The following is a 17,097-nucleotide window of genomic DNA, read 5'->3' on the forward strand; positions in this document are numbered from 1 at the left end:
GAAAGTGTGGATGCTGGAGTAGATAGCCTTGTTCAAACTCTGACTGTTATAAGTAACACTGCCTGTAATTTATAATCTCTAAATGTTGGAAATGCTAAAGTGTGCTGTTCTTCTATTCCTTGAGCAGGTTACTGTCTGCAAACCATCTAGAGAGGTAGATATTAACAATAAGTATTCGCTATTGCTGCTACTGGAGACAGAGGTTCTAGACTCAGACCTCAGACCCGCCCCTTAGCTCTGCACGGCACTGGACAACTCACATCAGCTGATGGAGGGCAGACGATAGGAAATCTGACAAAGCTAACCTAGAAATTCATTTTCCTTTCTCTTCATTAATTAACCACTTCTGCTTAATTTTTATAGTGCCAGAAAACAAACCCAGACCTGATGTGTACTAGCCCAGCACACTTATACATCTGCAACACTGGTCTGCCTTTGAGAGCCTGACCCTAGCTGTCACCAGGGCTCAGCTTCTGTTACCAGGGCGATACAGAAGAGAAAGACTCAGTGTTGAGCATTGGATGGGGGCTAGAGAGATGGCCTCACATTTCCCTGCCGTCATCACCCTCTGCACGGTTTCTCAGCATGTCTGGCTCTTCTTCTCCTCCTGCCTCTCTTTCCTTCTTTCCTCATCAAAGAGAACTGCATATTGACTTTTTTTTTTTCAGACCAAAACTTCAGTTTGTTTTATCAACTTTAATTTTTTCTTTAAAAAGCTTCATTTTATTTGTTATTTTTTTTTTGTTTGGTTGGTTTTTTTGTTTTTTGTTTTTTGTTTGTTTTCCTTTTTAATTGTGCTGTCCTGCCTTTAGCTGTTTCTTCTTCCTGGTGACCTATGTAACGCAGCCTGGGAGCTTCACCTGAGGGAGGAATATTAGAAGTCTGCCCTGAAGAGTAGGTCTGAGTGATCCTGAGGTCTCTAGGGCTCACAGCTGTTTCACAGCTGTGCTGAGCTGGCCTGAGTCCATTTAGCCAGAGTCACAATCCCTTCAGAGCTGATTAACGCAGATGTCCACTGAAATAGTACTCTTGGCGATGGCCGGGCCCTGCTGCAGTCTTTCTGAGTTATGTTTGACAATGCGTGGGTAGCAGAAAGTTACATTCATTTTTGCTTTTACCGGTGTCTAGGATTTTTCAGCTTTGGGGTTATTGACTTTTTGTTATTATTGTTGTTGTTGAACAATCCTTTGAAAGGCTGTGCTAGTTTTAGGCTACATAGTAATATCGCTGGCTCCAGCCCTCTAGGTTTTAGTAGCTATCATAGCATGCCTTCTACACTCTGACAACCAAAAGTATCTTTGGTCATTGCCAACTGTCCCATAATGTTGGTACTGTGTTGCCCCAGATTGAAAAACACTATTTTAACTCAAAGGGACCAATTAAAAGTATTACTACTATGAGAACTCAAAAAGGTTGACAGTTGGAGTGATAGCTCAGTGGTTAAGAGCACTGGCTGTTCTTCCAGAGGACCTGGGTTCAATTCCCAGCACCCACACGGCAGCTGACAACTATCTGTGAGTCCTGTCCTGGGGATCTATTGCCCTCTTCTGGCCTCCATTTGCACTGCAAGCACATGATGCAGATACATATCTGTGAAATACCCGTACATGTAAAGATAAATACATAGAATTAAATAATCTTTCTTTAAAAATCAAGATTATGTTCAGGTTGTCCTTATGAAATGAAGACTTCTGTCTATAGAATGGTGACTTCTAACATTAGAGATTCTGAGGGAAATATGTTCAGGCTCCACTCTTTCCAATTTACAGTATGAACATAGTGGTAGAAATACTTTGTGGTCCACAAAAGAACTCATATGAAACTCACCTGTCTGGATGTGGATGTAGTTCAGTTGGTAGAGTGCCTGTCTAATATGCACAAAGTTCTGTTTTTTTACACTCTATAAACCGTATGTGCATACTTATAATCCTCAAACTTTGGAGATTAAGTCATCAAAAGCATCAGAAGTTCAAGGCCATCCTTGACTACATTCTGAATTTGAGATCAGTCTGGGTTACATGAGACAGTATTAGAAAAAAAAGGAGAAACGGAAGGGGAGAGAAGGAGGGAAGAAATGGGAGAGGAAAGAAAAGAGGTGGGGAGAGTCCTAACTTACCAATCTGTGTCGGCTTCAGCAGGGCAGTTCCTTGAAGTCTCTTCGTGACCACTGTTGGATTCTGCTCCTGAATCTGGGCAGTGTTTCTGATCCGGAGTGGTTTGGAGAACTGAAAGAAAACCCCCAAAGAATAGTCAGAAGTCAAAGGGCACAGCTAGAAGTGGCAGGGTTTCTGTTGCTTGCCTGTGCTCTGTAGCTCCTTTATGCTGGTTCTGACGCCTCCCCAGGCCATCTGCAGACTTCTAGGGTATGCCATTAAAACAAGTGTGTCGCACTCAGTGTTAGGTCCCAGCCCACAAATCAGATAAAATAGCTCACAGGAGCACAAGCTACCCTGTGGTATTAGATAGATACAGTGGGTATATCTCAGGACCCAGTAAGAGCACCACAGAAGAGCACCATGCTGTAGCTGAGTAACTCCTGGTTGTGGCTATCTGAATATGAGTAATATGAGCCATAAAGACGCAATCTTTCCAGGAGTGGTCCATTTCCACATTGTTATGGAAGGCAGTTAACTGATGAATTTCTTAACAGAGGGAACCACAAATACAGTCATTCTGGTGACGGTGGCAGCCATGACTAACCATTCACGGCTCTCTCTTCCACTAAGACTCACTTAGGCTTCAAGATGTTCAACACAGCACTTCATGTTCTCAGAGTATGGGTCCCCTACCAGCAGAGCAGCACCAGGAGGACATTTTGAGGAATGTGTGGGCCATGAGCTGTTTGGATCAAGCTCTCCTTGTTGAGGTGAGATGTACTGTTTCCACACAACGAGTCTTAGTGCTGGAGTTACATTGGAACCACACAGGGACATTTTAAACAGGCCTGATCCCTCCCTCAAGAGATTCTATACTGAACTTGGGTTGAGGCTGGTATCGATTAACAAGAGATTCCCAGATAATTTTAATATGTGTCCAGGGCTGAAAACCACAGTTCCTAGTCATTACTGACAATCAACCAGGGGACAGACTCCACCCCTATTTACTATTCTCATTTTAGAAAAGTCTAGAAACAACCAAACCAAAATAGGACCACCAAAGACAGCTGAAGTGGAAACTTTTGGAGAGTGTTTTGCTGGGGCAAAGATGTGAAGGAACGTTTCATTAAAGTGGACACGGGTGTGAAAGGCTAAGGCAGACTCGTGAAGGAACGTTTTGCTGAAGCAGACACAGGAGAGAGGATGTTCTGCTAAAGCAAGCATGTGAAAGGACACGTGAAGAAAGATTCTTTGTTAACATGCATGTATTGGTCAGCCTTACTACACTGTGTAGTTGAGCTGCATTTGTCACGATGCCAAAGAGAGAAGCACACCAAAAACCTTCTAGTGGTGTGCTGTAGTTCGTTGCCACTTCCAAGACCTCAGCAAACTGAGGCAAGACACGTGGAAGACATGTGGTGTTTGGAGGGTATAATGGAGATACGGAGACAGAGCTTGGCTTGCTGGTACGGCTGACTGTGTACTGCTTGTGGGTCTCTCAAAGGTCGCTGATCTTCGCTTCTCTAAGAGAGGCACAGCTGAGAACTTCTCCTGGTGTTCCTGTTGGTCCTTCCTGCTGACTCGAGCCAGGCTGAGGCCTGGCTCTCTGCTAGGTTGTGTCACCACTGTTGCTAACCTGACTCTACCAAACTGTATCCTGGAGATATTTGCAAGTAGATTGAGCTGCCACTGCCTGCTAACCTGTGAACTGAACTGCCAGTTTCCAAACAACACAGACGGGAGATGCTCCAAAGAACCATTCTAAATGGGTCCATTTCCCCTGTATCCTTTCTTTTCCACCACCTCTGATGGGTGGTGGGTTACAAGGAAGGTTAAAACATTTAAGAACCATTATTAAAAATAGGATTTGAAAAAAATTAAAGTTACAGACAACCTTTGATGTGGCCGTTGCAGCATATTGAGGTAGAAACCTAAGTTGACAACAGTTATGATACCGGGCATGGTGGTGCACACCTTTAATCCCAGCACTCAGGAGGTAAAGGCAAGTAGATCTCTATGAGTTTGAGGCCAGCCTGGTCTACATAGTGAGTTCCAGGACAGCCAGGGCTACACAGTGAGACCCAGTCTCAAAAAGAGCAAACAAAAAAGGAAAACCATTATGATGTCAAGATACACAACATGACAAAAATAGAGAAAAAGAAAGAAGTACATATTCAATTACTTTCCTCACGTCTGTTGGGGAAGGGGTGGCATACTGCTCCTGCTTTAGATTGCTAGCTTCTTCCCTTCAAAATGAATCTCTCTGTGTAGAACAAATGTAATTCTTTGAGTTATTTGTTGTGGATAGAACCATCTGTTGTTGTTATTATTGCTAATACACAAATGCCGGAAGGATAATGAGAGAAATTTAATGGAACATTATTACATTTTTATTATGACACAAAAAGTGCTATAACCAGTGAAAATGAAATTTAAAACAAAAGAAGGGAGAGAGTAAGTAGAAATAAAGAACTACAGTTGGGAGCCCTCCCTTCAGAAGCCCATCCCTGATTATTCACTGATTCCCTGCCTTGCCACCGACACTTTCTTCATTGATAAATTCCTCCAGTTGGGGTACCAGACATCTCCCCTTCTTCAAAGTCACTTGTCATGCTGAGGTAAACGCCATAAAAGCAGAAATTAACATGAAAAGGAAAGGAGAGCTTGTCCCCAGGCAGAGATGTGTGTCTTTTCTTCATTCTGAAGGAAAATTGCCTGACCTGGGCTGAGGTTGTAGCTCGGTGGTTAGAGTACTTGCCTGGCGAGCATGAAGCCCTGGGGTTGAGCTTCAGCAGTACACAGCGTGGATGTCTGTACCTGTAATCCCAGGACTCGGGAGGGAGAAACAGGAGGGTCGGAAGTTCAACATTTTTTTCAGCTACATAGTTGAGTTCTTATTTAGCCTGGAGTACATGAGATCCTGTCTCACAATCACACACAGACACACACACACACACACACACCATGATAGGAAAGAAAAGAATGGATGGACAAATGAATTGGGGGAGGGGAAATCTGACCTTGTGAATTTTGACCTTGTTCTTGGACCCAACTTAGGAGCACCGAGAGCCAGCTAAACTGCCTGTGTGGAGAGCTGGACTCTCAGGCCATCATTTGTATCTACTTGAAAATCTTAATTTTAGGGCTGGAGAGATGGCTCAGCGGTCAAGAGCACTGACAGCTCTCTCAGAGGTCCTGAGTTCAATTCCCAGCAACCACATGGTGGCTCGTAACCATCTGTAATGGGATTCAATGCCCTCTTCTGGTGTGTCTGAGAAAAACAACAGTGTACTCATATACATACAATAAATAAATCTTTAAAAAAAAAAAAAGAAAATCTTAATTTTAAAAAGGAACAATAACAGTTTAATAGCAATCCCCAAAGGCAAAAATCAAAAAGAAAGGCAGTAAGGATGGCAAGGGCCACAACCATGGCCAGAAACAGCAGCAGCCGCTTCCCCACGAGCTCAGCATGCACCTGGCTACTCTGCTTTGCTTTCCGATAGAAATTCACAGAATTTCTCCTCATGTAATTCAAGGGAAAACTTATTCCATGTTTCTCATTCATTTACACTTCAGTCATCAAAATATTGATTCTGAGAGTTATTTGAAGTATAAAAACCAAACAGAAAACTTAGAAAAATATTCCTAATAAAGTTTAGATGAAGTCGGCCCCTGCATTCCCAGCTTTGCCTATAGAACAGGGAGAGAGGGATCTGTCCATCTAAGGAGATGAGGAAGTCAAGATGATCAATCCCTCCAGTTCAAAGCAGGACCCCTGGCTGTAAAGTATTTAAGGGCACCCTGGCACAAGCTGGAATCACCTGGAAGCTCTCTGGCAAACGGATCCTCAAATGAGCAGAGGGGAGACACAGAAACAGGAAGCAGAGAACAAAAGAGAAACTAAGTCACCCATTTCGAGTGAGTGGGTCAGGTTCAAACATGCCCCAGTGACACATGGGAAATAAAGTAATGGACACGAACAACAGAAATGTTCGCTAAGTGCTGAGCTTGGGACTGTGCAGACAGCGTGGCTGAGGCTTCAGCAGACATGGGTCACCTGAGTATTTCCGGCTTAATGACCTAAAATGGTCCTGAATCACACTGAGCTCTGTGAACTGTGCAGTTCCCAGGAAGTCTGAGCTCAGGGTCTACTAAATCATCTTGAAGTAAAACGGGAAGGCATTTGACTGTCAAGGGCTTAAGGGAGGGTATTTGTATTAATTGTCAAGCTGATACCAATGGGCAGGATTACCTAGATCAGGTAGTCCTGCTGAGATCCTCTTAGTTGTCCTAACTGCTGTGAGGAGACCCAACCCGAGCTAGGGCAGCACTACTCCTCGGTTTTAAGCGCTGGACTGTCTAGGGTAGCAGCAGAAGCTAACTGAGCTTTGCATGTGTGCATTCTGTCTCTGTCAGTGGATGTGATGTGGCCAGCTGTGCCAAGCTCTTGCCAGTGAGTGTGACTTCCCAGAGGTGACAGACTGTAACCTGGAATTGCGACCTAGAATAAACTTTCTCTCCCTTGAGTTGCTCTTTGTTAGGACATTTTTTTTTCACAGCCACAGAAACAAAGCTAACACAGTGTTTCACACTCGAAGGGATACAGGACCAGGAGACATGGCTGGGTTACACAGAGAAGTTGTTGGGTGGTGACCAGAAGGTACACTCCTCTTAAAGACAAAAACAATAACACACATGCAAAGGCACAAGAGAAGCATGGACCACTGCATTAGCAAGCATAAGAAACACATATGCATGCACGCACATGTACATACTCACACATGCACACACAGATACACACACATGCATACACTCACACATGCATACACACATACACACACATGCACATACACAGACACACACATACACACAGAGAGATACACATACATGCACACACAGATACATATGCACACAGATACACACACTTGCACACACATACACACATATACACACTAATACATGCACGCATGCACACATGCACACGTGCACGCACACACACACAGATGTGGGCAGGGAGGATTTCCTCTCATAGATTCCAGTAAAAGCCACTTTGTAACACCTTGGTTTTGAACTCGTAACCTCCAGAACTGTGAAAGAATACAATTTTGTTGCCTTAAGTCAGCAGGTTTGTGATAATCTGCTCTGGCTGCCACAGAAAACTAATACACAGGTTAGGAGTGTAACTTATTCTCTCTCAGCTTCTAAAAAGGGGGTTGGTGACAGGTGGCAAGGACTGAAATTACTAGAAGAAAGAGAAGAAAAAGACCAGGCACATAGAACCAGCTTGTCTTGTTAGGGACAGGTGGTGGGGTCTAGAGATTGGGAAGAAAAGATAGGGATATAGACAAGGACATTTTAATTTAACACACATAAACACATGGATTCTTAAGTCCCTGCCACCATTCTACTACCTTTATGAGAATTAACTCATTTAATCTGCATAGAAATCATGAATGATGGAAACCAATATTATTCCTATGTTACAGTTGATGAATTTGAGGTAAAAGGGCATTAAATTATTTGTCTAGAAGCCAGGGAGATGGCTCTGTGGGTAAAGGCACCGGTCCCCATGCCTGACAATCAGAGTTCCGTCCTTAGGATCTACATGACTCCCACAAGTAGTTCTCTGACCTCTACACGAGCTTACTTGTCCAGCATCATATAGGACTGGAATTCAAATCATTTTGTCCTATGTCTGAGTTCTTTAATTCTCTCCTTATTTAAACACTTAAGAATAATAAATAGGGTCTGGAGAGATGGCTCAGTGGTTAAGAGCACTGACTGTTCTTCCAGAGGTTCTGAGTTCAATTCCCAGCAACCACATGGTGGTTCACAACCATCTGTAATGGGATCTGATGCCTTCTTCTGATGTGTCTAAAGACAGCTACAGAGTACTTACATACATAAAATAAATAAATAATTCTTTTTAAAAGGGAATAGACAATCTCATGGATCTCTCTACCTTATAAATTGAAGTAAACACCCAGGCCTGCCCATGTTCTTCCCTGCTCCCAGGGTTTAACGGTCACAAGTTGGTTGCTGAGGATAGAGTCTAGCTTGATGTTTGATGATTCACCCAGTGGACAACCCCCATTACTGTCTCAGTAGGCAGCAATGTAATTCTAGTAGGCTTTCTTGGCAGAGGGGAATCTAGGCTAGGTAAACTCTTCTGTGCTAAGGGCTTGGGTGAAAGTTGTCACTGCCCCTAGTAGAAAAGGCACATACTACAAGACACAAAATTCAGGCCATCCCTCCTGAAGGTGCGTTGGCAGATTGCACCAGGAGCCAGAATGCTTTCTTCCTGGAGTGTCAGCTGGTCAGTAGCCAGCTTGTGGGAGGTCCTACAGGCAAGCATCACCAAAAGCAACACAAGAAAGTCTAAACCTTACCTTCAAGAATTGCCCCCCCCACACCCTCTCTCTCTCTCCTTCCCTCCATTAATACTCCTAGCCTTCAGCTTAGCACACAACATCAGTGTAGCCATTTCAGGCCCAGGAAATCATTCCCTACCTTGATCCTTCCGAACTTAATGCTGGTCATTCACTATCATTATCAAGGTTGAACTTTAGGCTCAAAGTCAGTCCTACCTGGCAACTGCTTTACCAACACTGGAGACTTAGGAGAGAGGCTTTGTCTTATTCTAGGACCCTTCTGCACAGAGGGACAGCCACTCCGTTCTCTTCCTTCTGTCATTCTTGCCTGACCTGCAGTTGGATTTAATTCTTATAATTAATTCCCTGTCTGCTTCCCAAAAGGGAGGTTGGTGACCTCCTGAAGTGTGACCTTCTTGTGGTGGTACCCAATGGCCAGCTCAGCGCCCCTCTTAAACCTAGGTCAGGGGTGTCAGTTGGTACCCATTTGATAAGAAAAAAAACATTTTTTTTGTGGTACTAACAATCAAAGCCAGAGCCTTGCACATGCTAAGCACATGCTCCACCACTGAGCTATGACCCAGAGCTCCCCACAGGTTTCTTCATGTTGAGACACCTTCTAGAATGTTCTCCACAGAATAGTGTTGAGAAAATGGAAGAGAGACCAGAAGACTGGAGGCTAGGAATTCCTGGTTACTGAAAGTTTTTCCAGTATCCATCGATGACAACCTTGTGATGGTTTATATATGCTCAGCCCAGGGAGTGGCACTATTAGAAGGTGTGGCCCTGTTGGAGTAGGTTTGGCCTTGTTGGAGTAGGTGTGTCACTGTCGGTATGGGTTTTAAGACCCTCATCCTAGCTGCCTGGAAGCCAGTATTCTGCTAGCAGCCTTTAGATGAAGATGTAGAACTCTCAGCTCCTCCTGCACCATGCCTGCCTGTTGCCATGTTCTTGCCTTGATGATAGTGGACGGAACCTCTGAACCTGTAAGCCAGCCCCAATTAAATGGTATCTCTTATAAGAGTTGCCTTGGTCATGGTGTCTGTTCACAGCAGTAAAACCCTAACTAAGACAACCTGGAGTAAGATTCTTCACAGGGTCCCACGATGAGAATTAAGGGAAGTAAGGCCAGGGAAACAGGCTCATATAAATGGCACACGTTGCAAAAGCACAGGATGCCAGGAACCTAATACAGTTCTGTGCTAATCAAACAGCTCCCACCTCTTGGAAACAGTATTTTTCTTCAGTGTTGAGGATGGACCTTAGGTCCTTACACATAGGCCAGCACTGAACCCCTGAGAATCTCCTATCTAGGATCTTTCTCGCCCAAATAGTTCTGTTTTTCCACCATGCAAAGTTATGTAATTGCTATAACTTAAAAAAAAAAGATAAAATGTGGGATGCTCAATTTATTCATGGTCACCAAGAACTGGAAACAACCTAAATCTCCTTCAGTTGGGGAACAGATACAGGAGTCCTGCTTGGTACTGGAAAGAGAGGAACTCTTGAGGGACACAGTGACTCAGGTGAACTTCAAAAGCATTTTGCCAAAAGAAGACATTGCTTTCTAAAGTCTGCACGTGGTGTGACTCCACACGTATAGAACATTTTGGAAAGAGAAAAACTTAAGAGACAGAAAACCCATCAGTGAGCAGGAAGATGGACCAAAGGACCAGGGAGGAGCTTCCTGGAAATATATATTTTCCCAGCAGTGGAGTAAGACGTGCTGCTTGTGTGTGTTAGTACAATCTTATCAAACTTAATGTTACTGTATTAAACTGTATCACAATAAAATTGTCAAGAGGTTGTTAAAAGTAAAGGGGGAGGTGCTCTCTTTCCTCGAGTGGCACCTATTCCTCAAAAAGCAGGACCTAACCTTCCTTTAGCTGACCAGGAGGAAGGAGTGTGGCGGGGGAGGCGGCTGCTGACAAGAGGCTGTTTGCATCATTGAACATAGCTGGTTTTGACACTAAGCACTTGGCTCAAGGTCTGTGAAATTAACTCTGGTCGCTTGTACATCTCAACCATCACAACTTTATCGACGAGAATGGCTACCAGCTGTCACCCTTGCCTCTGCCTCTGTTCTTGGCGAGATTTAGACTTCACGGCCACAGCAAATCAAACAAGGATCCGGCTATGGCTCGTCGAGCTGAGGTTTGAACTCCTGGCCAGATGGCCGTCACTCATCTGTTATGCTGCCAATCACCCGTCACTGTGGGTTAAACGTGATAGGTACACGGAGGTCTTCCAACACTTCAGACATCTGAAAGGCAACCTGCTTTCCACACCAGCCTTAACCAATCTGGGTGATGTTTTAACTCTCGGCCTCTAGAATTTCTGGTTTTGCAGAAAGTCAGAAAAAACGATTGACCAGCTTCCAGAACAGGTTGTGAAAGGGGCCTTAAGCCAGTGAGGTGGGAAAACGGTGTTGGGAGCCTCAGTAGCTCTCAGTACCATAAGGCTAGAAAGTAAAGATGAAAATAAAAGTACTTGAAGTTGGTCACAGGACTGCTATGTGCTCATTTTTCTCTGTTGGATAACCCAGACATAAGTTAAAACTCAAGAGCCCTCTCTACCATACAAATGCCACTATAACTATATTTGTGGGTTGACAGGTGCTATTTTTCTCTGAAAGTAAGGAAGGCTTCCTGAAGTTCCAAAAATAGTGTGTGAGCCTTAGAAGAGACTCTCTCAGCCTTTCCTCCCCTTCAGGAGGTTAGAGAGCGAGACAGTGGGCAGGGGTCCAGGTGGGAAACACTCACCACTTTCCATCTGACAGAGGCAGGGAAAACTGACACCTCACATTATTTTTACAACAATCCTGAGAATTGGACCTTGCTGAGACCAATTTCGTAGCTGACAAAACCAAGACTCTGAGTTGAAACAGTTTTCTCCAGGGAGAAAATTCTCCAGACACGTCTGAGTGTAAAAGCCTAGAGCTGGGGGAAGGGAAGGCTAAGGGATGGCTGAGACAGTCCTATCCCTGAAACTCACCACCCAGCCAGTCTAGCTAAAACAGCAAGCTCCAGGTAGAGTGAGAGAACTTGCTTCAAAAAATAGGGCAGGCGTGGAGGCGCTCACCTTTAATCTCAGTACTTGAGAGGCAGAGGCAGAAACATTGCTATGATCAAGGCCAGCCTGGTCAACAGAATAAGTTTCAGGACATCCAGGGCTACACAGAAACACTGTCTTGAAAAACCAAATAATAATGATAACAAGAAGAAGATGGGAGCAATAGAGGAAAAATGCCTGATCAACAACTTGCCCACATCCACCCATACACACACAGAGAGTCACACACACACACACACACTCATATACACACACACCCATACATACACACACAAACACCCATACACACACATACATATACACATACATACCTACATACACACACCCCCATATATACACACACACATACACACACATACCCATATACACACATACATACACATACATACACATATATACCCATGCACACACACACACACCCCCATATACATACATACAGACAAGCATTCATCCATCCATATACACACACACATATATACACACATGTGGGACTGCATAAGGGTATTCTGGTTCATGGTTGGGCATAGGCCTAGAACCCCAAGACTCTACGTGAGAACCAGCAAGAGTTTGGCTGCACCCCCAGAACCCAGAGTCCTGACGCGCAGCACAGTCTCATCTCCATAGACCTACATTGTTCAGTCACGTAGGTCATTACAGCCCCTCCCAAAGTGCACAGGTAGAGGGTGTGACTACAGGCCTCAGGCCCTAGGGATTTACATACTAATGAAGGCCAGAGGGAGGAGCAAATTAAGCATTCCTCCCCAGACCCTCTCTCCCTCCCTATTTAACTCAGGTCTGCCCTGAGTTTTACGGGGTGTACTTCCAGATCCATCCACCATCCAACATGACAATAAACCCTTTTGGAACCAAGGACTTCCTCATGTCATTGGGGTCTGCTGCTGCCAAAGCCTCCAGCCACTGGAACCCTAGACTTCCTCCTGTATGTGGGACTCACAGCATGGAAACTCACTGGGACTCCTCCTCCACCTCCGCTGCAGTTATTTTTTCCACACACACACACACATACCCATGTACACACACACACACAAACACACATACCCACATATACCCACACCCATACATACACACACATACACACATACAAGCATCCATCCATACATACACACACACACACAAACACCCATACACACACACATGTACATATACACACACACCCATATATACACACATATACCCATGCACACATACACAAACACCTATACACATACACACACACACACGAAAGTGCAACCTATACACAGACATGTACACATTACACATACAAATAACTTGCTCCACTCTGTATGACAAATGATGGGACAGCCAGCCCTTCTACTCTGAATTTCATATACATAGGATAGGATTTTAACTCTTTCCAGTTTTGACTGGTGTGCACATCCATGGGCAATTACCAAGAGGGAAACTAAAGGCAGGATAAAGTCTACTAAACAGGCCTGAGTGAAAGGGGCCATAGACCTGTGCTTCAACTCAGGGAATACACAAGAGAAGCTCATTTATTCAAATCAAAGTACACATCTGTTCAAGGGGACACAAAAATCTGACTTTGTATCCACAAGGATCCTTTGGTCAAAATCCAAAACTAAAACCAAGTCTGCTTCTTCTTGCCGTGGCACAGTTAGCGTCTCTCAACGTTCTTTACTGCTGTGTGGGTTCGGCCTAACAGACTCATGGAAGTCAAAGAATATGTCAACACTTTATGCCTCTCCATGGGAAAAGTGAAGACAACTCCAATGTCTTCTGGTCATAAGAATGCTGCCTTGGACAGTATCGAGATGATGAAGGTGGACCTCCTCTGCAGTCAAGATTTGTGCTCTCTATGAGGTCCATAGTGAAGAAAGCAGGCTCCACCTGAACAGGCACCGGCCACAGGCTGCCTCTGAAGTGTTACCCTTGAGTCTTGGGGGCACCAAATGGGGAACCAAAGTCTCATCAGGCAGCACATGTTTACCTCTTGTCAGCAACATCACCCTCCAGCCCACAATGACTTTACAGCTTTCTTCCCTGGACATGAAATAAACAGCAGGTGTCCTGCGCGATGGTCTGCTTCACACTAACATGAAAAATCATTCTAATTCACAGCAAAGGACAGTTTTCTGTATGTTGAACCAAGCTATGACAAGATACTATTATATGTGCTCATGAGAGGTTAAACAGAGAGCCTTTCTCAGAGATACTTTGAATCCACAGGCTCAACCTTCTCGCCTATGCAAATCACTCACTGCTATGCTTCTGGAGGGCCTGTGGCTCCTGGCTCAAGGATTTGGGAACTTCCCAAAGGAAATCACAATGTTCATTATCCAAGTATTTTCCTCTCCTATATGTAAAGCTGACAGAAGTCAGCCCAGCTCTCTGTCCCACCCCCAACCCCATCTGAGAGACGAGAAAACTGGAGATGGCACTGTCTGCAGTTTAAGGCTCATGTCAAGCCCAGGTGCACCTAGTAATTTTTCCTCCAGATGTTTCTCCGAGAACATAGGTGAGACTCTGGAGGGGAGGAGGCAGCTGCTTCCTGCCCTCTGGCCAAGGGCTTGTCTGTTCTCATACCTGTGCTTTCCCTGACTCCAGCGTTTGTATGAAATGGCCAGGAGGGTTTCTAAGAAACGAATAGAAGGTAAGACAAAGCAAAATAGAGGCGGAACAATAAACGGGCACAGAAGGGAGAGACAGGGGCTTTGCTTGCTGGCTATCTCTCTTAACAGTGCATCTTGCTTGTGTTCCCTCTCTTGTTGGGTGTGTGAGCAACAACCTCCTCACACACAGCTTTACTGGGAAGGAAAAAACTATGTGCTCAGTCTTTTGATCCTGCAAGAATCACGAGTCAGTCAGATGCACATCCTTGGTTATGGTAAGGACTTTCCAACTCTAATTGTATGCATTGTATACAGTGCTGGGTTTACATAAGGGCACATGTATACATAGTACAAAAATGACCTTATTTTTGGTTTTCTAGAACTCCTTTCTAATGAGTGTTGATATAACATGGCAATTCTAACCTGTTCACATCACATCCCTCGAGGGGAGCATGTTCTAGACTCCTGTGTTAGAGCTGGAGAATTTGAGACCCGGTGAATCCTACTGCTATCACGACAGCCGCAGCAAAAAGTAAGTGCTTAACAAGCAGGAGAGAATAAATGGCCGGGTAATAGAAATATCCTAATTTAAATTAAGGTTCCCTGCACCTAGCACTATCTGTGGAGCTCTAATGCAAAGAAATGGCTGCAATTATCTAGGGTCGCCACCCCACCCGAAGCTAAAGGAACAGCTCTTTAGTGCGAGAAGGGAAGTGCAGTGCCGCTGAAATACATTCCAAGCCCTTTAAAATTTTGTTTCAGATTTTATTTATTTTTATTTTATGTGCAGTCAATGCTTGCCTAAGTGTATACCTGTGCACCTCATGTACACAGGGCTTGGAGAGGCCAGAAGAAGGTATTGGATCCCCTAGGATTGGAGTTATAGAGTATTTCAGTTGTGATGGGGGTGCTGGGAATTGAACCTGGGTCCTCTGTGTTAGCTTACAGGTGCAGCCCAGGATTAGCCTCCTGACAGGTATGCACCAACATCAAGCTGTTTAAAGTTTTAAAGTGGGGCATCTTAGTCAGGTGCGGTGGCATATACCTTTAATCTTAGTGCTCTGAAGGCAGGGGTAGGTGCCAGCCTGGTCTACAGAGTGAGTTCTAGGACAGCCAGGGCTATATAAAGAGACCTTGTCTTAAACAAAACAAAAGGCAGTTGAGCAATTTTTAACACTAAAAACCATGGTTTTAGGGTCAAGCATTATGGACACAATGTTTGCTTTTCCTTCTGGAAGGCACAGGTGAAGCAGCTCCATTCTGCAGGCCTCACAGACAGCTCCCTTATCAGGTGTACCCACAGGCTCAAGGTGCCCTTTAGTGAAAAACACTCTCCTTAGAGGACATCAGAGAAGCGGCCACAGTCATTGGCACTGCTGCCACCATCTGATGACATCTGTGATGTTGGCAGGGCCCGAGTGGGGGGTGCAATCTGATATGGTAGAATGGTGAGGAAAAAAAATAGTTTCTACAGCACTAAGCAAGTCAATAAAAATGTCCTGAGAGCCACCAAGCTGGGTCTGCACCAGATAGTATGTGTGTGGGGTGTGTGGGGGGGTGGGGGTGGGGGTGGGGTGGGGTGGGGAGGGTCTGGGTTCTGGATAAGCCAGCTCTTCCTGGAAAACATTTCAAAATTCTGTTCTCACTCCTGAGGACCCACTGCCACCACAAAAGAGCATGTCACCACCAGAAAGGAAGGCCCAGCGCGTTGTGTTCTAAAAACAGATCCTGAATTAGCAGAGCAATTAAAAAAAAAAAATCAAAGAGAGAGACTGGCATGTAGAGGTTTGAAAAATTCCCTGTGGCTTGTTTCTTTTGATACCAGTCATTGAGGAATATATGCCATTTCCCCCCAGAGAATGAGTAGCAAGGTTCTCTTTCTGAAACTCAGCAGCTAGTCAAAAAAGTAATAGATTTGAAGCAGGATAAATATTACTTATTTTTTACTTGGAGTATCTTATCTAAATATTAGTATGTGTATCTTTGGTTTTCTTACACAGAGCACTGCCCTCTCCTCCTCCCCCCAGTTGATCTATAGTAAAAACAAAACAATCCAAGGTGACTGACATTCAATGTTGCCTTCCAGTCCCAAAAAGACACCAGCACGCAGAATGCTTGGCTGCTGAGACCTCCGCCTCCTCAGCCCCTACAGTGCATAGAGGCTCCCACTGCCTGCACATAGATGTCTCACCGGAAACGTGTCCTCCGTCACCTAGAGTGTTTTCTCTGTCTGTTTTCTCTCCAACATTTGATCGCTGGCGGGAGCACCCTATGGGCCGGGAGAGCTCTCCAGACCACCAGCTCATGTATTTGAAAGGCATCTGTTTATTTTGTAAATGCAAATGAGCCTACCTCAAAGACTGACTGGGCAGGATAAGGGCTTCAAATCGAGAGTCCTGTCCCTCTCCGCATCACACTAAGGACACTAGCCACTTAACTCAGCCCCTCGAAGCTCAGAAGCCCAGGGAAGAACCCAGAATTAAATGCAGCCAGCTTGTCATTCAAGAATTAGCTGGGCAGATATTCCGGGGTCTGGTTTAAAGTCCCTCAGAGCCCTTGAAAAGGTGGCTCTTCGTTGAGGACTGTCTGGGATCCTGGAGCCAGTGGCTCCTATCAGTGGCCGCCCAGTCCTCAGGAGCAGAAAGCAGGCAAGGTTAATGTGGACTTTGATCTCTGTCAAGGCATACCAGCTAGAATTAATTTACATTTCAGATGAAAAAGGTTGACAGCATGAAAAGGCGGCTTGTTGCTGGTATTCGAATGTGCTGTAATAGACCGGGAATTCTGAGAGCAAGTTCTAAGGCAGGGATAAGCTGAGCTGGGTTGCTTTTGTAGGGAAGGAGATGAAAGGAAAACAAATTTCACTCTGCAGCAACATGTAGGCCAAATGCTTCCGGGCCGTGTGTGTGCCGTGTGTGTGTGTGTGTGTGTGTGTGTGTGTTTATGTGTGTGTGTGTGTGTGTG

General features: G+C 44.8%; 1 protein-coding gene across 1 annotated transcript in view; it reads right to left on the reverse strand.

Moving 5' to 3' along the window:
• Myo3b (myosin IIIB) overlaps nt 1-17,097 on the reverse strand; it is a 335,931-nt gene that overhangs the window by 99,148 nt on the left and 219,686 nt on the right. The window contains exon 29 of the mRNA XM_028763039.1: nt 2,117-2,225. Within this exon, the coding sequence (XP_028618872.1) occupies nt 2,117-2,225 (109 nt within the window). The remainder of the gene's footprint in view (nt 1-2,116; nt 2,226-17,097) is intronic.

The sequence above is a fragment of the Grammomys surdaster genome, unplaced genomic scaffold (genome assembly GCF_004785775.1).
Source record: "Grammomys surdaster isolate TR1022 unplaced genomic scaffold, NIH_TR_1.0 136, whole genome shotgun sequence".
Taxonomy (NCBI): Eukaryota; Metazoa; Chordata; class Mammalia; order Rodentia; family Muridae; genus Grammomys; species Grammomys surdaster.